General features: G+C 39.1%; 2 protein-coding genes and 1 long non-coding RNA gene across 4 annotated transcripts; all 3 read left to right on the plus strand.

Moving 5' to 3' along the window:
* Nucleotides 1–6,862: 6,862 nt before the first annotated feature.
* LOC137709834 (uncharacterized) lies at nt 6,863–8,835 on the plus strand. The gene is made up of 4 exons (XM_068448816.1): nt 6,863–7,648; nt 7,783–7,887; nt 8,047–8,221; nt 8,343–8,835. Exons 1-4 carry the CDS (start codon nt 6,945–6,947, stop codon nt 8,559–8,561), a joined length of 1,203 nt encoding a protein of 400 aa, XP_068304917.1. The 5' UTR covers nt 6,863–6,944; the 3' UTR covers nt 8,562–8,835.
* A 3,131-nt stretch (nt 8,836–11,966) lies between these two features.
* On the plus strand, nt 11,967–13,048 carry LOC137709697 (uncharacterized). Its single transcript, XR_011064919.1, has 3 exons — nt 11,967–12,050; nt 12,734–12,803; nt 12,945–13,048. It is a non-coding gene; the product is annotated as an uncharacterized lncRNA (long non-coding RNA).
* Nucleotides 13,049–14,435: 1,387 nt separating this feature from the next.
* Nucleotides 14,436–20,458, plus strand: LOC137711655 (probable cyclic nucleotide-gated ion channel 20, chloroplastic). Of its 2 annotated transcripts, none has more exons than XM_068450909.1 (12): nt 14,436–14,948; nt 15,634–15,825; nt 16,030–16,128; nt 16,256–16,393; nt 16,750–16,998; nt 17,341–17,604; nt 17,993–18,138; nt 18,468–18,545; nt 18,716–18,845; nt 19,057–19,303; nt 19,869–20,031; nt 20,214–20,458. In XM_068450909.1, the coding sequence occupies exons 1-12, from the start codon at nt 14,436–14,438 to the stop codon at nt 20,365–20,367; spliced, it is 2,373 nt and encodes a 790-aa protein (XP_068307010.1). In that variant the 3' UTR covers nt 20,368–20,458. The 2 variants fall into 2 exon arrangements, with proteins under 2 accessions (XP_068307010.1, XP_068307011.1); XM_068450910.1 differs by having other exon boundaries at nt 14,531–14,948; nt 16,750–17,033; nt 17,466–17,604.
* The last annotated feature ends 716 nt before the right edge of the window (nt 20,459–21,174 follow it).

Consider the following 21,174-nt stretch of genomic DNA (forward strand, 5'->3'; position numbering starts at 1 on the left):
TTGCACCTGGTTTTCATCACATTATCAAGGTAGTAGAGTCCTTCTCGTTCAGTTCCCATCCCAATCATCTTCCCCGATCGTTGGCCCTGAAGTAGACACATTTTATCAGTGAAGATGACAAAGCAAGATGAGGTATTAGTGAGTTTGCTGACAGAAATTAAATTCAGTTTAAATGATGGAACACAAAGCACGTTGTGAAGGGTGAGATCATTCGAGAGATGAACTGTGCCAATATGTGTGACATCGGCAAGTGCATGATTGGGTAAGTGCACTTGTCGATTGTATACCGGAACACTTGTGGTCATTAAGCTTGGTGAGCAGACCATGTGGTCTGTGGCGCCTGTATCGAAAATCCAGTCCCTTCCCTTATTGAGAGCAGAAGCACAAAAAACTCTACCTGACAAGTTATTCATAGTAGAGGTGGTACCGACATGATTAGATGTGGAGTTGGATTGACTCTTATCAAGGAGTGCAAGCAGATTGTGATATTGCTCGGAAGTGAGGCTGTAGGACGAAGGAGATGTTGCTGGAGGCGTTGGCTGGGTATCAACATGATTAGCCTTGTAATTGGAACCCCTGCGATCCTGATAATCTCCCCTATTGCTGTTGTCTTTTCCCTTTTTCAGTTTGCGGCATTGATCAATGGTGTGACCTCTCCAATTACAGTAGTCGCACTTGAGGTGTGCACGACAGGTATCTGAAGTGTGTCCAGTTGCATCACAACGACCACATTTTAGATGGGAATTTCTTGGAGAAAAATTCCTACCAGAGTTTCGCATGTTATCCCGCACGGCGAAAGCTGCGGTATCGGTGACTGAGGACCTTTCAGGAGCATGCATTGAAACTGTTCTTTGCTTCTCATCTTAAATAATAAGTGAGAAAGCTTTGTTGACAACAGGGAGGGGATCCATAAGTAAAAGTTGTCCACGAACCGCAGCGTAGGATTCATTGAGGCCCATGAGAAACTTCATGGTTTTCTGACTTTGCTGAAATTGCATTAATTCTTTTGCAGCTCCACATGTACAGGTTGGGAGAGTGCACATGGCATCACGTTCATCCCAAAAACTTTTCAGTTTGGTATAATATACACCAATGTTCAAATTTCCTTGAACACTTCCATGTATCTCTTGTTCAATATGGAAGATATGTACACTGTTTATGTGAGAGAAATGTTCCTTCAACTCATTCCAAATATCAGCTGCAACATTGTTGTAGATGACACTTGCTCCGATATCTTTCGAGACAGAGTTGAGCAGCCAGGATTTCACGAGGTTGTTGCAACGAGTCCACTGTTGGAATTCACTTGTGGATGCAGACTCGGGCCTTTTAATGGATCCATTGATGAATCCTTCCTTGTTCTTGGCATTGAGGGCCATGGCCATGGCTCGGCTCCAAGTGGAGTAATTTTCGTCATTCAAAAGGTGTGTGACGAGGATCGCTCCAGGCTGATCAGAGTGATGAAGATAAAGAGGATCGCTGGGATCTTCGTATTTGGTGTGTTTGCTGGAAGAGTCAGTTGCCATGTCGGCAGGCAGTGTGCAGTGGCTGTGCTTGGCTGTGCTATGTGGCTGTGCTTAATGGCTGTGACAGGTAGAGCAGCGACGATGGCTATGTAGCAGCTTTGCGACGGCAAGGCAGCGAGTGTGCAGCTTGCAGTGCACTGGTTGCTGCAGTAACAGATGTCGCTGTTCACAGTATAGCAGCGGAAGAGTGAAGGCAGAGCAGAGCAAAGGATTGCCTGTGCTCTGATACCATATTAAGTTTAATATTTGGTTGTGTTATTCATATGTCTGCTGTAATGGCAGTTGGTTGTTTTATATACATCTTACACACACGCATGCAATAAACAAATGTTGTAAAGGTGGCGTGCTTGTTGCCCATGCTGTAACACATCAGAGCACATGAGCTGAAACCATGTGGTAGTCTGCTGACAAGGAATATTGTACCCACGTGCAGTATTCCTTCTGTCCAGGTTAGTGGGGCAAGTTCTCTCAACAGTGTGAATCCGATGAGACTGAAAGAGAAGGCGAGTGTGTGGGTGTTGGGCTTGGGTGAAGAAGGTGAGTTTGTAAATCGGAGGGAAGAGGAAGCTGCGACTAACCAACATTTCTTTTAATTGAGTATTTTTTTTTTCCAAAAAATTTATCTTTTCCTATGAAAATGTCTTTTTCTCTCTACAAAATCAATTATTACGCTTGGTTATTTTGTTTTAGTTTCTCTTTGTTGAACGTTTAACTCTGTTTGTTTACCAAAAAAAAGAAAGAAATAAAGAGTTATCCTTTTGTCATTGATAGGAGAAAACAATATATAAAATGACGGAGAAAATAGAAGAGAAGAGCTGATAATTAAGGGAAAAAATAAGAGACTGAAAACATAATGTGGGAGAAGTACAATATTAAGAGAATATGAGTTGTACGTAATAGGATGCATAATGTGGCCTCGTTGAAACTTTGTTGACCCTTTTTAACACGTTCAAAAGAAAGAAAATAGTACTACATTTCAAATTACATTAATCACGAAAGCTAATATCATTCACCAAATTATATTTGCTTCTTGACGAACATGATTGAAGATAGCACGAAAAGAATGAAAATTGTTCCCTTACAATAAATTTATGAGGAGTGTAGAATGAGATTTTTGAAGTGCTAATAACATTTTATAGGCAAAACTTGATTAGAAAATGAAAAAAGTATTTAAGTATTTATAGGCAAAACTATAATATGTGCATACAAGTGAAAATTTGATATCTTGGAGCATAGGCCTAAATAAGAAATTGGAGATTGGGTGAGATTTGGTTTGGGGAAATCAGCTGAGTAATTTTAGCTCTAGATATTCTCCACCTCACACCTAAATTTGGGGAGCTTTCTCTGCAACTACAGTGCAATCTTTTGTTTACATTTTTAGACACTTCTTTTCCAAGATTTGATTCATAGGTTGCAGTCAAATTTAGTTCTGGATTCCTCATCAATGTTTCAAGTTAGTCAATCCATCTCTTTTGAATTAATTATTTTTAGGGAATTTCTCAGGTAAATTCTTCTTTTTTCCTCATATTTTTGGGATAAATTTAGCTGGGTTTCTGTCTAAATTTAATGAGTGGGTTGTAGATGGAATTTTAGTCTGAGGATTGTGAGCAAACCATATTTTGTTTCTATTTTCTCTGTTTTTCTTCCTTTTTATCTACATTTTTGCATTTCGGCTTTCAGCTTCAATCCTTTTTGTTAAAAAGGGTAATTTGCAGAAGTGGTGAATGTTTGGTTGCCAACTTGTGTGTTATGAAAGCAATGCCTTCTACTTGTTTGAGGGTAAAAGCGAATAAGGATTTGTTCATGTTTCAACCTTCATCTTGAACACCTTTAAGGTACTTTGCCTTCAATCCTATGTTCTTTTATCTGCAGATTATGAATGCTTGGAAAAAAGAATGTTCTTTTATTTTCGGAATTGTTGTTTTAGTTACACGATTAATTTACTTGAGTCTAGTGGATTGACATGGTATCGTTGCCTCATTTGATTGAAGTAAGGTTAAGGCATTATTGTTGTTTTGGTATTACCTTCGTAATTGTTGTCTTCGTTAGTGTTTGAGAGTTTTTGTAGACAAATGCAATTTGTAAACCAAAGCGAAACCCATCCAATAGAGAACCAGGCTTTTCGACAAACCAAAGGTTGCACGGCGAAGGTGTCAATAAGCCATGTCCAAGCTGCAATAAGAATTTTGGATGCAATCAATATATGACTACGGGACAAGTAAAGCCGCTAGCTAACAGCCTAACACAACTCTTCTGAGAATGTCATAATAAGGTGATGTTTCTGGGTTGCCAATTGGTTTGGATTCTAGGATAGAGAGAAGATGCTACTGTTTGGTTTTGTTGTGTTAGTCACTATAAGGTTCTGGGTTGCAAACTAACGAAACTAATGCGGGTGTGCTGCTTGTGAAAAAGTGCTAAAAATTGAGGTTCTTCTTAATGCACTACAATTGTAAAATCTAACTTGCTGATGCTGTGAAGTGTTTAGATTTTGAATACATTAGCACCTTATAATTTTGTATTAGAACATCACTAACTGTTTTATTTGTGTTGACGATGTGGGCAGGCACGGCAAGATGCATTGTGCCCTTCCAAGGACCACCAGTGATATCCAGAAAATTTCAGACACAAGAAGAGATTCGTTGTCAAGGAAACAAGAAAGTTCTGGAACATCTTTAGCAGTAATATATGTCTATTTTACAAATCAATTTGGATCTACTTCACTTTTCACCATACATCTGACTAGTTTTCTGTCGATTACTACCTTGCTCAGGATTGTGAAGTGCCTTCTGTCACATGGAGAAACTCTGATCGTAGGTAAGACTGTTTCGATTGCCATTGCCTAATTGCTTGTTTCTCACAGATGTATGGTGAAACTAATCCACTAAATTGAGGTTGTATGCTTTCTTCTGTCTTTTGAATTAGTTGTTGAGTATTTAGCAATGTATAACCCGACCTCCATTCCTTTGATGGTTTTGCATGTTTCTTAATCATCATATATACATCTAATGCATAACAAAATGCGTATGTGTAAGTATGTCAGATTATGCCTGCAATTCCTGATTGATGTGGACTGTCCAAGAAATTTGATACTTTGACTGAAGTAATAAACCGGGTCACCGACATTAGATCAGCGTTTGTAGGACATTGCTAAGATTATCATTGCTTTTATACCTTTTATTTTTCTGGTTCTCTTCTGTTATTGCTGAGGAATGACTTTTAATTTGACATTTCAGGTGTGGTATCGTTACATTCCTTGCCCTTGAACCTGGTGGACAACGGAGAATCGTGGAACTACCAGCACAATGTGCTTACAATATAAATCACTCGGTAGTTGATTCTCTGGTGAATATGGATAATCTACATCTGCTTTACCCGCCACCAATGAACCCATTCAAGGTTACTCGACAAAGGGTTCACAAAATGCCTCCCCTTGACGTCACTTATTCTGTCAAGTCATTAACAAACAGAAGCTTCACTGGTTCAAGCGTGCGACACCAACCTCGAAATAAGACCTTGACAAGTAAAGGTACTAAGTGGAATGGAGTTCCCAGGAAATCTTTTCACAAATCTTTAACCTGCAGTGATTCAGCAAGTACCATCCCAAATGGTTCTAATGCTGTTAACTCATCAACTTTGAGTATCAGTAACCAAAAAATAGACAACACCGCAAAAAGAAGTTCGAGAAAGAAGAATCGAAAGAAGGACAAAAAGTTTTCAATCAACACTATCTCTAATGAACCGGAAGTGCTGTATGTGGAATATCCCAATGGAAGTTCAGCTTCTGAAACCTGTGGCAACAATGATGGAGACAGAACACTGTCATTTTCAACTGCACCAGATAATTCATTGCCAGATGGTGGAACCAGGATTTCTGAAACACCAAATACATGCACCTCTTCAAGTGATGAGGCGGGTATACCTGCTGTCGGTAATTTTGGAAATCAGGTTCTACTCGAAGACTCTGGATTTGCCATCTTCAACGATGTGGAAGGTATTCATATGCAGGCAAGCGGTTACAATGATTTGTATACCAAACGTTACTCTGATATCCATGACTCATTCATTTTGGATTCAGTTTCATTTGGTTCAAACAGTGATATTAGTACTAATACTTGTCGTGATGAAAAACATGCTGAGACGGAAACTCACAATATATATATTTCTGAACCGCCAAGTTTGAGTTCAAGAAAGGGATATTTCTCTTGTCAAAGCTCGTTAAATGATGCCATGGATTCCTACAGCCACACTGAGGGAACAAGACATGGTATTCAGGGTCGTAGCAATAGTGACGTGCAACTCGTTGCACATAACAAGAGAAGTAAAGAAAACAAAGTCGCTCCTCGAAATTCAAATGTCTCTAAATTTGGAAGTTTTGGAAATCTGCATACAGGGAAGGAAACCAATCAGTCTGTCTGGCAAAAGGTCCAGAAAAATGAATCCAGCGACTGCACTGGGGAGTTGAAGAAAGCAAGTTCTGTTTACTCATGTTACGATCTCCCTTTGAGAGAGTCCCCTTTGCTTAAAATACCCTGTAACGCTGCTGACGTAAATGCCTTTCCAAAGAGTGAGGATAGAAAACAGCAAAAAGATAAGGTTTCGAAGAAATTGAAAAGAAAAGGTGATCCGGCTTTGAAACAAGAATACAATTGTTATTCCAGGGAGGGGTCTTATGCCAGCTTCTCCAGCTTAGATGGTTGTGTGAAGGATATGATAGAACAAAATGATATATCAGATCATGCGAAGGGCAACAAAGGATTAGATCTTGCTACGAGATCTTGTTCTCTGCCTAGCTGTCCAAGCACTGGATTTCAGAGCAGCAAAGTAGAATGCATGACCTCTGAATCAGTTCCCAACATACGACTCTGTCCAATTGAAATGGATCATCTTGAAAGTGTCGGTAATAGTGTATCTCACATGAAGAATCAAAGTGTAAGAAATGAGAATAGCACAATGCAGTCTCCAGCCTACCTTTCTCATCTACTTTGTAATGCAACAAGTCAAGAAGTACAGAAAGAAACCTCTCTTGCGGAAAGCTGCAGGCAAAACTCTTGTAATTCTGGATCTTTTACCCACAAGTGGATGCCAGCTGGGTTGAAGAATCCCAGGTTGACAAACTCTACTAGATCTGGCAGTTCATCACTCAAACATTCTGATGAGGCAGCTTCTAGGAGATGGACTCTTAAAGACACTGCTAAAGGGAACGCAGCCTTCAATACTCACAATCCTGTTTCTGATGTTGCAGTGGTGCCCACATGTCAAAGTTCTAGAGACTTAACGTTTTCTTCCAACGGATTCAAAGGAAGGGTTTCAAAACCAAGTACAACTGATAAACTGATCAATAACAAGCTCAATGCAGCTAACCACATAAAAAAATCTGACATACCTAGAGATGTAAATACATTTGAATCTGATTCAAACAGAATGCTAGAAGCAGTAAATAATGCTTGTAGGGCACAACTGGCATCTGAGGCTGTTCAAATGGCCACTGGTCATCCAATTGCTGAATTCGAAAGACTTCTTTATCATTCATCCCCGGCTATTCATCAATCACCTAATTCCGTAAATTGTCATACTTGCTGCTCAAGGAACCTGGTTGATCAGGTTGGAGGTGTGCCATTGTGCAGACATGAGACACCTGACATCACTTTAGGATGCCTATGGCAGTGGTATGAGAAATATGGTAGCTATGGTCTGGAAATAAGGGCCGAGGAACTTGGAAATTCAAAGAGATTGGGTGCTGATCGCTTTGCATTTCGTGCTTATTTTGTCCCTTATTTGTCAGGAATTCAGCTATTCAAGAAGGGAAATGCTGATTATGTAGATGCTGACACTAGGTTTTGTGTTTCTGATGCGTCAAGCTCAAGCCAGGATATTGAGACATCCAAAAAATCCTCTAGCATTGGTAGTCTGCCACTATTTTCGGTACTTCTTCCTCAATCTGATCATAAGGAAGATGCGATCACCCAACCGCTTGTAAATCAATTTTGTATTTCAGAACAATCTTCTGCTTCTGCCAAAGATGTATCTGTTCGATTGACTGACACAACAGGGTCCGGTGATTTAGAGTTACTGTTTGAATATTTTGAATCAGAACAACCGCAGGAGAGACGACCTTTATATAACAAGTATGTATCTTTTTTATATTTTTACTAAAGTTATCATTTTAAATCCGTGTAGTATTTATTTTGTTGCTTTTCAAAGATCCTAAGGATCTTTATGTATTTTTTGATGATCCTGTATCTGTTGCCCTTCGTTTCAGGATAAAAGAGCTGGTACGAGGTGATGGACTGTCACATTCTAAAGCATATGGAGATCCAACAAAACTAGAATATATGAATCTGAATGATCTGCATCCCAGATCCTGGTTAGTAATAAAACTCGCTTCAATCTCTCTAAATTTAAAATATGTGTTTGTAATAGCCCGTTATTAGTTTCGCAAAACGAAGCAAAATTATTAGTAATACAACTGACGCCGAGTGAATTCTAACTAGGACATAATTTTCATGTGCCATGTGATTCTCAGGTACTCAGTGGCATGGTATCCAATTTACAGGATACCTGATGGTAACTTCCGTGCAGCATTTCTGACTTACCATTCACTCGGTCATTTGATACGTAGAAGTGCCAAGTTTGAGCCTCATAACTTGGATGCTTGTATTGTATCTCCAGTTGTGGGTCTGCAAAGCTACAATGCTCAGGTAGTCATGGCTAATAGTGCATAGATTGCACAAATATCGCGCAGCTGTGGCATATGGTTAAGGCATGTTGTAAAATTTGCTGCGCTTATTATTTAATATATATTGTTTCGTGCTTGCACAGGCTGAATGTTGGTTCAAGCTAAGGCCTTCAGCACTGAAGCAGACAACAATAACACCATCGGGCTTAAACCCTTGTGGAGTACTAGAGGAGCGTTTGAGGACACTTGAGGAGACAGCATCGCTTATGGCAAGAGCTGTTGTGAACAAAGGAAGTACATCTGTAAACAGGCATCCGGACTATGAGTTCTTCCTCTCTAGGCGACGCTGGAGGACTTCGTAAAATCTTAATTAATTCATTTTAACAACTCGTTGAGTAGAGTTTTTGATTCCCGGTTAGGCATATTTAACATCAGATAGGGATAAAGAGTTACCTTACCAACCTTTTTCCTGACCTTGTGTTTTTCACTTACCCTGATTGGACACCCCCACTCAAAAAAAAAAAAATGTATTGTGTATATATAGCTTTCCTCTCTGTTTTTGTGTTTTGGTTACGCAAATGTGTGTATACAATTTTGCTCGTCGCATTAATATGTAAATAGTGCTGAGTTTGAAGATTGGATGGAGTTACTAAACAAATTTCATTCTGCATTTTTTATATAACCTTTCATTTCATTATGTTTATATATTTGAGTGGTTCCATAATTGGGCTATATTATTTGTGTTATATTTGAGTATGTACGTATACAGGCCCTTTACGCGGATCCGAACTTTTTGAAAAAAAATGGGAATTAGATGTGGGGTCCATTCCACATTAAATTTTAACAATTCGAACCGTCTATTTTGTAAATCTCGATTCATAGATCATCCTTGCAAAAATTCAATTCAATATGAAATCATTGGCTTATTTAATTATCAAGATCAAATTTCATTATTTTTTATATATCAAAGTATTTGTTAATTTCTTTGAACCCAATTAGATATCTTAAACATTTTCGATTTGACTAATATTTTGTAAAGATGATCTATGAGATGCAACTTGAAAAAAAAAAAAAGGATCCCTTCCTTTTAAAGATTTCTTGTACATATATACATGCATATTACATAGGAGAAAGCTACAGTATAGGATTGAGAGCCCTTCTACAGAGAGATTGGGGAGAGAAGAGTGCCGGAGGAAAGCCCCCTGCCGAGCAGCCGCCAGACTCGAGGATCCGAGGCTCGAGATGATGACTGACGCCCAAAGACAACACCCACAAGCCCAGAGCACCTCTATTAGAGTAAAATTGACCATGAAAACACAAATTTGTACGACTTTCGAACTTAATCACGACTGACAAACCCTCAGATTCCCAGATCCTTCCTATATTCTGCTCCGTCTAAAGTTGCAAACTAGAATATATAGCCGAAATAATGAGAACCGTTTACCAAAACAACACTCACAACTTGGTAGTTTCAGCTGTCGAACCCAACATCTGCTCGGCGCATTATTATCTATTCTAAAGTTGAGGAGATAATTGACTGTAGCTGACCACTTGATTTTACTTTGGTTACGCCACTGCCATCAAATTGGGGCTGGGTGGGTTAGTGTGTTTCAAGTGTTTAGGAATGGATGGAGGTCAATTCAACTTCTACCCTCGTCATGTAGTTACATCACTATATGTTAACTGGAGAGGTGTCAACTACCGAACAATTCAAACCTAACCCACTACCGTACCAAGAACAAAAGTACAAGGAGGACAGAGACTGTTCAGCTCCAACCCTCCTCATGTATTTACATCCCAAGTAGTCTTCTCTCCTGTTCTAAATTTCATCCCAAGTTGTCGTCATATTAAACAAATAAATATGCAGCAGCAACTAGCAAGGTTCTTTTATTTTTGTGTAAAATATTGTCCAGAGACAAGTTAACCGGACAGGTATTAACTGTCAAACCTACCAACCTACCAAGTAGCAAAACAAATATAAACAAGGAGGAAGGACATTGGATAGTATTGTCCGGTAGTCGTAGGATTATCATGTCCGGTCTGCTCTCCTGGCTCCTTCAGGAAATTTCAAGCTCCTCAAAATCCAATAACAAACAGTCAAACACCCTCTGTGGATTGTTGTGATTGTTATTGGGGGTTTGGTTGGATGGGAGTGGAAGCCCAAATGGGCGAGCTTGGTTGGCCGAGAGAACTTAAGAGATTTTTGTTTCCTGGTTTTTGAGAGAGAGCTGGAGAGATCGAGAGATCTGTATTGGAAGCAGTAGAAGAGCTTTCTACGATGACAAACACGTGGGCTTACCCTTTTAAGAAAGGAGAACGACTGCTGGAACATAAGGATGCATTATACTCACACGCGTACTACATGGATAAAGCTGTCATTTTACTATTAAGATTGAAAATAAAAGAGCAAAAGAACAACAAAACAGGGGCTAAAGCGTGAAAATACTGAATGTTACTGTGTTATATAATAGAGAGTTTTAACGAAACACTTCCAGTACTGTAAGAACCCGTTCCGGGTTTTACGTAAGAAAATGGGTATTTTTGTATTTTCATTAAGTTTGGGGATACCTTCCTTTTTAAAATTGTTTTTGAACCTTAATTGGTGAGCCCAACGGGCCCACCCCCTGTTTTTGTTCCCCGGTTCTTTCCCTTTCCCTTCTTTTCTTTTTTTTTCTTCTGAAAAGTCTTCTCAGTCTCTCTTCTCTCTTTCTTTCTCTCTGTCTTTTTCTCCCTCCCTCCGAGCAGAACGCGCGCGCACACACACCCACACACACCCATGCCCACACCTATAACTCTTTTCTAACCCCGTGGTTGTGTTTTGGACGTCAAACCATGAAGAAACCACCTCGGAGACATTTCCCAGTTTTCCGGCGAGCACCGTCCCTTTCGAGGCAATTTCCGGCCAAACCACGGCGAGTTGGCCGGCGTGCAAGGTATCAATCTCTTCGTCTCGCTGAGTAATATAACTTTCCTTTTTGTTTCACCCAATTTCACTGAGTATGGAAGAAGTTATACTCATTTGAATCTTACCCAGTTTCCGGCGACCTCAGTGACTTTCGAGGCAATTTCCGGCCAAACCACGGCGAGTTGGCCGACGTACAAGGTATCAATCTTTTCGTCTCGCTGAGTACTACAACTTTCCTTTTTGTTTCACCCAATTTCATTGAGTATTGAAGAAGTTATGCTCATTTGAATCTTACCCAGTTTCCGGCGGACACCCGTGGCTTCCAGGCTGTTTTCCGGCCAACTCCGGCCACGATGACAGGAACCAAGGGTATATTTCGATTCCTTACCTTCGGGGCTTCAATTTGGTATATTGAATGACATGTTTTGGTTGAGTTTTGAGCTCCAACGGAGCTTGGGAAATCTCCGGCCGAAGTCCGGCCTTCTCCCTCCTTGGAATCCGGCGAACTCCAAACCCAAGGCCTTTGGGCCTTTCCTGCCAAGCCCAAACCCATTACCCTTTTTTAATTAGGCCTTTGGGCCGTGTGGTTTCTAACCTAAAACCCAACCCACCTAACACCTAACCCAATTACCTTAACCCAATTACCCTAACCCAAAACCCTAAGGCCCTGACCCGTGACCCTGACCCGTTGACTTGACTCGTTGACTGGGTCAACGGTCAGCGTTGACTTTGACTTTGACCGGTTTGACCGTTGACTTTTTGAGTTTTCGTGCTGGACCCCTCCTAGGCTAATTTCGACGTTCTGAACCCGTTTCCGATGTCCGTTTTCCCAAATTCAATCGTTTGAGTAGAGTTTGACTAAGTGTACCCTTTATGTGCTTAGGGGCGATTATCTGTGGCGTTTCCTTCTTCGCTAGATGGCGTGGCTTTTCGACGGCGAAGTACTGTGAGTGGACCCCTTCTAAAAATGCATGTTTTAATGATAGAATTACATACACAGAAAAGCATGACTTTACGATTATGTTTTATGAAACGTTTTGAGATAACATGCTTACTGAGGCTAGTTTGAAGTATTACTATTTTTCCTATAACCCATGTTCTTATAGAATATCTGATGGATGACGATATGATATTTAGAACATGTTTAGAACACCTCTTTATAGTATAGATGATGGATGACTTTATACTATGAAGTTGATTTTCAATATATGTATGTTCACTGGTTTTGTACTTACCTAGTGGTCCCTTCCGCTACGGGACGTAGGGATAGATCCGGTCCGTCCCGGGCGACGGTTTGGTGTTGGCATAGGGCCTGGAGTGTGTTTTCCTCTGACTGTCTGCTCAGAGACGGGGAGCCGGCAAGGGGCCTGAAGTGCATTTTCCTCTGACTGTGTGCTCAGAGACGGGGAGCCGGCATGGGGCCTGAAGTGTTATATTGGACATTCACTAGTGATTATTATTTTATGCGAATGATGATTTGAGACATTGCACGACATACTAGGTTTCGGAAAACCTATGTTTATCATTATATTTGTGTTTTCATAAAATCTGGGGGTTAGTATGTTGATAACTGTTTTATTATATATATATCAACTTGGTCCACTCATGTTTGTTTTGCGCCCCCTTCAGGACTTAGAATCGAGGCATACAATCCCGACGTCCAGGCACTTCCGCATCGGCATCTTCGAGTCCTCTCGGTGTAGGACCCACTCCTTGGTTTCATTCAATTTTATATTATTTCTTTAGTGTTCTAGATTAGAGGTGTGCTCTGAACACGGTCCTTATTTGCATATTCATTATTCTTTTATATTTATAAGCCTTATTTATCCCTTGTTTTCAGCATTTGCACTCAATAAATGGCTTTCGTCACCCTCGGGTGTCGGCCAGCACGTGCCTATCCCGGTATTCGGGGAATATCGGGGTCGGGGCGTGTCAAGTACTGTTCACTTTTAACGAAAAACCACATTTCTACAATTCTCTGGTATTATTCACTACACTTTTATTTGTCATTTTTCATTAAAACTAAAGTTTTTTTTTTTCATATATAATATGTAATTTTCGTTTTTTCTTTCCATTGTAGTATCCAGTCAGGGGTAGTCATGTTTTTATAAATTGGGCAACGAACAAAGTTTGACCCAAATCTAGGCCGAAAAATGTCCAATGCGGACCTGATTTCTCATGTAAGTCCAACTTGACCAGAAGTGCACGCTTAAACAAAAATATGTCTACGTTGGTGCACTTGAATTTCGAAGTGGTCCAATATAGAATGAGTTTTACTATAAGGAATATATGGGCGCGGCTTATTCAACTTCAAATATGAAGTGTTTAGGATTGGATGGAGGTCAGTTCAACTTCTCCTACCCTCGTCAGGTAGTTCCATCACTATATGTTAACTGGAGAGGTATCAACTACGGAACAATTCAAACCTAACCCACTAATGTACCAAAAACAAAAGTAAACAAGGAGGACACAGACTGTTCAGCTCCGACCCTCCCCATTGATTTACATCCCAAGGAGTCTTCTGTCCTGTTTAAATTTGATCTCAAGTTATCGTATTAAACAAACAAATATGCAGCAGCAACTAGCAAGCTTCTTTTATTTTTGTGTAAAATATTGTATTGACCGGTAGCAAAAACAAATAAAAACAAGGATAATCGTGTCCTGTCCGCCCTCCTTGCTTCCACGGGAAATTTCAAGCTCCTCAAAAATCCAATAACAAACAGTCAAACACCCCTTTGCCTGCGTTCCCTTGGAATTTCCAAGCTGCCCTCTTTTATTTAGCCCTCAAGTCCTTTGCAGCTCTTTTATACTTGCTCTCCACCCACCCCCCCCCCCCCCCCCCTCCCCCCCCCTCCCCCCCTCTCTTTTCTTCTTCCTCCCTCCCTCCCGGTGATGAGAATGTATCTTTCTTTAGCTAGTACGCTAATTAATCAAATGAGTTAATATTCTTGGGTTTCTCGTTCAACTCTGCTTGTCTTTTCGAATTATTCAGGTAAGTTTCACACCTTTTTTTCAGGATTTTTGAACTCCAACTCAACTTACAATGTATGCTTTTTTGCCCTCTCTATTCTTTTGTTTTAATAATTATAAATGCAAATTTTTGTCTTCAAACTAGAAATTAAAAAAATTTGGAAGCTGTAAGTTGCTGTAGGTTTTGTCTAGTGTTGTTTTTTGATATCTTTAAGCTTTGTTCCCTGCAGAAAACAAAGACCTTTTGAACCCAAATGGAGCTAACTAGCATGATCACTTATGTAATTCTAACATTGTACTAATTGTATAGAAATTCTACTCGAAAATCACAATCTTTGTTTTTAGGTTCGATTTGTGAGAAATGGCTGCTGGTTATAATGGAACTGAGGTACCCATCCTACCAAACACTCTTCCGCAATACTCAGAAGATAATCCGCAGCTCCTGTTCGACATATTCGTGACCCAAACCCGAAAGGCACCACTTTCCATTCCTATGAGCTATATAGACTCGGACTCGTCAGATGAAGGGGAACCTAGACTTGAAGGTCATATTGGTCCATTAGGGAGTCAAAGCAAACCTCTCTTTGTACCTATGAGTGGTCCGTTATATGCTAACCACAGGCCTGGTAGCATTTTCCGGGCAGCTCAAGCTCTAACAGCAGGGCAAGAAGCGGTGGAACCCGCAGGAGAATATTTTCCTTCTACCAATGCAACAAACCAGAACGAATGGACGGATGAAAACTATGCGGGTAAAAATGACCACTTGCTGAGATCTGGCCGACTGGGGCTGTGCGATGATCCTTACTGCACAACTTGCCCAACATACAATCCCAAGGCTGCTAATCGAAGGATTTCAGATATAGTTGATTCCAAGGTGTTTTTCTCTCCCTAATCAAAGAGTTTTTCTTTTAAATTGTGTACATATTTGTAGACATTTAGGTGCTGTCTTTAAATGCTATGCATTATTACCACGTAGTAAATACGTCTAGTTTTGCATCTAATCCTGTCAAATGATTAGGATATTGCTGATGGTAAAAGCACACGTAGTATATTGCACTACTTGATAAGTTGACGAGGGTGCAAGTGGCTCTTTACCATAGTGGTGGAAAAGAGTTGACTCCTTGCATAACGGTATGGGTTTGAATCCCGTCGGTAGCTAATCTAATATCTAATATAACAAAATTTATCGTTTGACAAAGAAAAAAAAAAAAGTTGACGAAGGGCAAGAGAACATGAATATTTTTTGTGTTAACAATGCAATTAATGGCAGTGGAGATTCTGGAGAGCATGAAATAATATCTGTAATTACATTCTCTTTGTGCAAAAGCACTTACAAAGCAATAGTTCCTCTGAAGCTGCATTGTATATCCTTTTCTTTCTCGTGTTTCCTTTTTTATTTCGTTGTTATGACTATTGCTTGAGATTTAGCAACAATATGTCCATTATTAATATGTTCTTGTCACTGCTTCCTTCCCTATTTCTTTTATTTTTTTGGAATGACAAGATATAAGCACTCCAAGAAACTTATGCATATTTCTTTTATCATCAACTGTTTGTAGTTCCATAGTGCTCTGTATGGGGATGCCAAAGGCAGTGCAAGGAGTTTTTTCTCTTTTCTGCGTCCATGTATACCTGGAGTTATGAACCCTCATGCTAAAGTTGTGCAACAATGGAACAAGTTTTTCGTCATTTCTTGCTTAATAACAATTTTTGTAGACCCACTGTTTTTCTTCCTGCTGCTCGTTGACCAGGTATTTCCTTGGTTCTTCCTTGTCATTTTTATGATTTAGTTTGGAACTATCAGTTAACCGAGAACTAGTTTGGTTTTCCAATTTACACACTTTAGGTATTTATTTGTAATGATAGATTTCTATGGAGAAGATGAGAACTTGTTTATTTCATTTCGTTGTGATGTTGCTTTCCTTTGAACTTGATTTCCCCGTCTTTGAATGCAGGATAGTAACTGTATGGTTCTTGATTGGACTTTGACGACAAGACTTGTGATTTTCAGAAGCATCACTGATTTCATATACCTAATGCACATACTCCTTCAGGTAAGATTTCCTTCCCTCTCATACATTCAGATCTCATTTAGAAGTTAAATAAATGTTATGGATGAGGTAAGTTGATTAGTCTCAACCCTTGACAGATAAATGAATCTCTCTCTCCCTCTCTCTGCAGTTTAGATTGGCTTATGTGGGTCCTGAGTCTAGGGTGGTTGGTGCTGGCGTTTTAGTTGACCATCCGAAGAAAATCGCTCTGAATTACCTTCAAGGATATTTTCTACTAGACTTTTTTAACGTATTACCGCTGCCCCAGGTAAACATCTCTCTCTCTCTCTCTCTCTCTCTCTCTCTCCCCCTCCCCCACACACACAAACACGCGCATGATATTCTGTATTCTTGGTTTCCTTTGCTTTATTGGCATTTTTTACACCCATTTATTACTTCATGCAAGTTTCTCATTGCTTTTTGCCATGGAAGAAAACTGTTTTTCAGTGGCTTTGCCGAGGGAGGGTGATAAACCCTGCCTGTTGCCCTCTCAATCCACCCTAAGTTGCATGCATCTGTCAATATATCTACTCATACGCTAACATGACATTGTAACTTGTTCTGTCTGATGTTTACACATCATTTTTTTCCCATGTGGTAAGTTGTTCTTCCAATTGTTTGCAGATCATAACGTTGTTATTTCTACCAAACAACTTTGGATTAAGAGGAGCAAGCCCTGCAAAAAATCTTTTACGTGCTTCAGTTCTCGTTCAGTATATTCCCAGGTTATTTAGGTTTCTGCCTCTGTTCGCTGGTCAGAATCCAAGTAGCTTCATATTTGAGTCAGCATGGACAATTTTTGTAATAAATTCTCTCACTTTTGTGTTGGCTGGCCACGTTGTTGGATCGTGCTATTACCTCATGGGGCTACAGGTGGGTGGAAAATGTTTAATTCTTAACTCTCGGAAGTTTCCTGCGATAGACATGTTTATGTTCCTCGTGTGTCTTCATTTTGCATGTCCAGAATTATTCAAGATTCGTATACAATCTCTTCTCACCTTTTTGTCAAACAAGGAAACAGACTTGGTGATAATTTCATGCCTGCAAAAATGGGAAAATTTGCATCTTTATCTACTTGCTTAAACTTACAATGTTATGATTCAATTTGATAGTTCTTTTTTTCATTATTGTATTTGTAATGAATAATATCATGAATTTTAAATAATGTAGAGGGTTAATCAATCATTCACTTACTTCCCCTCTTTCTTGTCCCAGAGGATTAATCAATGTTTTGAAGATGCATGCGGTATCTCTGGAATTAATGGGTGTATAAGCTTCATAGATTGTGAGCATGGAAATGAATTTGGAGATTCTGGAGTGGATAATCCATCACTTGATAGCTGGAAAAACAATGCGAATGCTAGTGCGTGTTTAACTCCAACTGGTTATACTTACGGAGTTTTCTACCAAACTGCCGGTCTTTCAACACAAAAGAGTGTAGTCACTAGATATATGTACGCATTGTTTTGGGGATTCCAGGTATCGCTTCCATTTGTCCCTTCTTTTGGCCAAAGCCGAATCATTTAAAATAACTGTATAATTCTTACTTTATACTCAGTTAAGTTAATTGTCCATCATAATCTTGTGATTGACTACCCTTCTACCCTTAAAGCTTAAACTGTAGGGGATACAATACTTGACCCTTCTCTGTACTGTGACTATTGTCCTACCTAGTTCAAATTGAACTGAGTTGGTTCTGAATCTTTTTATTCTGAAATGAAAACTCAAAGTTGATGGCATCAGTGTTTGACCGAATAATATTTTCAAGAAAAAATTTACGTTTCTTTATCTCCTGGTGTACGGATTGTTTTGGCATGGTCTCATTACAAAGCTAAATGAAGATAACCATGTCATTTACATTATGCAGCAAATCAGTACCCTGGCTGGAAATCTAGTTCCAAGCTATTATGTTTGGGAAGTCCTATTTACAATGGGCAGCATTGCCGTAGGTCTCCTGCTTTTCGCTCTTCTCATTGGAAATATGCAGAACTTTCTGCAGGCTCTTGGCCGGAGGTACAACTTTTATCCTAAGATTTATCTTCTTAAATATTCCAACATTTAGAGTCACTTGATCGTGACATATAAATGGAATTATCACTATTTTTTTATCGAAGCCGTAGATCTTTGGTTTTTCAATGTTTTCTGCCTAGTAAGTTCCTCTCGGTTTCATAATCATCCAACTGTATAAATGTTAGTAACTCTCTCCTGTTGTCTGAAATTCAAAGTTTTATGTCTGCTTTTGATTAAGTCTCAAAGTAATAGAGCAATAGATAACAGCAGTTAGTTTTCCGAGTTGACTTGTGCTATGATTTAAGAAAAGGAAAATCTGTTTCTCTGTACAGACGGTTAGAAATGTCCCTTAGACGTCGTGACGTTGAGCAGTGGATGAGCCATAGACGCTTGCCAGAGGAACTTAGAAGGTATGGTGTATCCATAACGGTTTTTTTTTTACAACTGAATTTCCTCATGCATTATGTTATACTATCCATTGTAAAAGAAATAAATTACGAAAAGAACAATCCCTTCATAAATCGATAATTCCGTAATGTTAAAAATTGACTATTAAAGCCTCACGTATTGTGCTCTGAAGGCAAGTGCGAGAAGCTGAGCGGTACACTTGGGCAGCAACCAGAGGAGTAAATGAAGAAATGCTTTTGGGATTCCTGCCTGAAGACCTTCAGACTGATATAAGACGCCATCTCTTCAAATTTATTAAGAAAGTGAGCATCTTGGTATCACGGCATAATAATATATCTAAGATTTTTAATCCATAAACTGAAACTTATAATGATCCAAATATCGGATTTTCTGCTTTCTGCATGAATGATGGTCTTCTTTTTGCTTAGAATTATTAGCTGGCTATGGTTCAAAGTTATCAGGTTGGAGCATATTAACTCATAATGCATGTTTTAAATTCCGAAAATTCTGCAGGTACGAATTTTTTCCCTGATGGATGAACCCGTCTTAGATTCCATTTGTACAAGACTCAGGCAAAAGACATACATCAAGGGAAGTAAAGTTTTTTACCCTAGTGGTCTCATCGAGAAGATGGTTTTTATAGTGAGGGGGAAAATGGAGAGCATTGGAGAAGATGGGATTATAATTTCATTATCTGAAGGAGATGTTTGTGGTGAGGAGCTTCTCACATGGTGTCTAGAACATTCTTCAGTAAACAAAGGTATCAGTCTTGAGCATTCTTCAAAAGTTTCAAAAAAACAATGTCAATTTTGTAGAAAAAGGTATGTAGGCTAAAAAATATATTTGTTATTGATACGTAAATGTGGAAAAATGGAAGAGAATGCAAATGGAAGAGAATGCTTATGGAAGAGAATGCAAATGGAAGAGAATGCTTAATTTTTTCATTATATTTCTCTACAAGATTACAAGGATATATATACATGATACAAATGTGTAGGTAGGACAAGGTAGCCGTCCTAGTGTGTAGGTAGGACAAGGTAGGACGGCTGTAGAGGACAAGGTAGCCGTCCTAGTGTGTAGGTAGGACAAGGTAGGACGGCTGTAGGACGGCTTAACGGCTGTAGGACGGCTTAACGGCTGTAGGACGGCTAGTGTGTAGGTAGGACAAGGTAGGACGGCTGTAGGACGGCTTGACGGCTGTAGGACGGCTTGACGGCTGTAGAACGGCTTATTCTTCCAATAATAATATTATATACAATTACACAAGGACTCCAACCATATTCCTTATTTGTCTAACAAATTTATCAATGTGGTTTCTGTTGCAGATGGTAAAAGGATCAGGACTCCTGGACAGCGGTTGCTTAGCAACAGGATGGTAAGATGCTTAACAAATGTTGAAGCATTTTCACTCCGAGCAGCTGACATTCAAGAAGTCACCAGTGTTTTCTCCAGATTCTTGCGCAACCCGCGTGTTCAAGGAGCCATAAGGTTTTTTTATTTTTAAAAAGCTATTCATATCTCATGTATGCATACGTTTGAGAATTATTTCTATCGAAATGCATGATAGAAGACTGGTGACATGCATAGATGGTCTGCGAGAAATCGTCTAGGATGCATGTGGTAGTAGTTTACGACGAACATTGGTGTTGAAGTTTGGTTTTTGTTGGCAGGTATGAGTCACCTTACTGGAGAGGCCTTGCAGCAAGATACATTCAAGTAGCATGGAGATACAGGAAAAAATGCCTACAGCGAGCAGATTCCTCTCAGTCTCAATCTCAATCTCAATTCCCATGCCGATCCCAATTCAATCATGCACTGTTATAAGCTAATTAGTGAACTTAATTTGTTTATGTACAGATGCATGTGTACTAGTTGTTGTACCTTCATTTTCAAGGAAGGCCATCCATATATATGTAATATGCTGGATAGTGTTGGAGAAATAAAAGTATACAAATATAGCTAATTAAATCGATTGAAAGCATATGCAGAACAAACAAAAGAAGGAAATAATTTTCGCGCACTTATTTTTTGAAAATTTCCAAACAATATAGGAGATTTGAATCTTGTCCGGAATATTTTGAAATAACATCGATTCCAAAATCTTAATTAATTAAATTTAACGACTAGTTGAGTAGTTTTCAATTCCCGATTAAGCATATTTAACATCAGCTAGGGATAAAGAGTTACCTTACCAACCTTTCCCTGACCTTGTGTTTTTCGCTTACCCTGATTTGAACCGCCCCAACTAAGTATATGCTGTGTATTATATAGCTTTCCTCTCTGCTTTTGTGTTTTGGTTACGCAAATGTGTGTATGTAATTTTGGTCGTAGCATTAATCTGTAAGTAGTGCTGAGTATGAAGATTGGATGTAGTTACTAATACAAATTTCATTTTTGATTATTTTATATAAACTTTCATTTCGTTATATTTATATGAAGAAATTAGGTTCACATCCTTCCTTTTGCCACTTCTTTGATTAAAACCTTATTCATTTTCAATTTTTTTTTTATCAAGGTCCTTGATATTAATAGCATCATTAATTATTTCAACAATTAAATATTTTTTATTTCAAAATATCTTCATTTAATGTTAAAAATGTTACAATTAGTATATTTATATTTATGGTTAAA

This window comes from Pyrus communis, chromosome 12, assembly GCF_963583255.1.
Source record: "Pyrus communis chromosome 12, drPyrComm1.1, whole genome shotgun sequence".
NCBI classification, from domain to species: Eukaryota; Viridiplantae; Streptophyta; class Magnoliopsida; order Rosales; family Rosaceae; genus Pyrus; species Pyrus communis.

Coding starts and splice junctions, on each gene's coding strand:
- LOC137709834 (XM_068448816.1), top strand. CDS start 6,945: ATGCTAGAAGCAGTAAATAATGCTTGTAGGGCACAACTGGCATCTGAG. Junction 7,888..8,046: donor GATCTGCATCCCAGATCCTG/GTTAGTAATAAA, acceptor TGTGATTCTCAG/GTACTCAGTGGCATGGTATC. Junction 8,222..8,342: donor TGCAAAGCTACAATGCTCAG/GTAGTCATGGCT, acceptor GTGCTTGCACAG/GCTGAATGTTGGTTCAAGCT.
- LOC137711655 (XM_068450909.1), top strand. CDS start 14,436: ATGGCTGCTGGTTATAATGGAACTGAGGTACCCATCCTACCAAACACT. Junction 18,139..18,467: donor CTGCAGGCTCTTGGCCGGAG/GTACAACTTTTA, acceptor TTCTCTGTACAG/ACGGTTAGAAATGTCCCTTA. Junction 18,546..18,715: donor TTGCCAGAGGAACTTAGAAG/GTATGGTGTATC, acceptor TGTGCTCTGAAG/GCAAGTGCGAGAAGCTGAGC.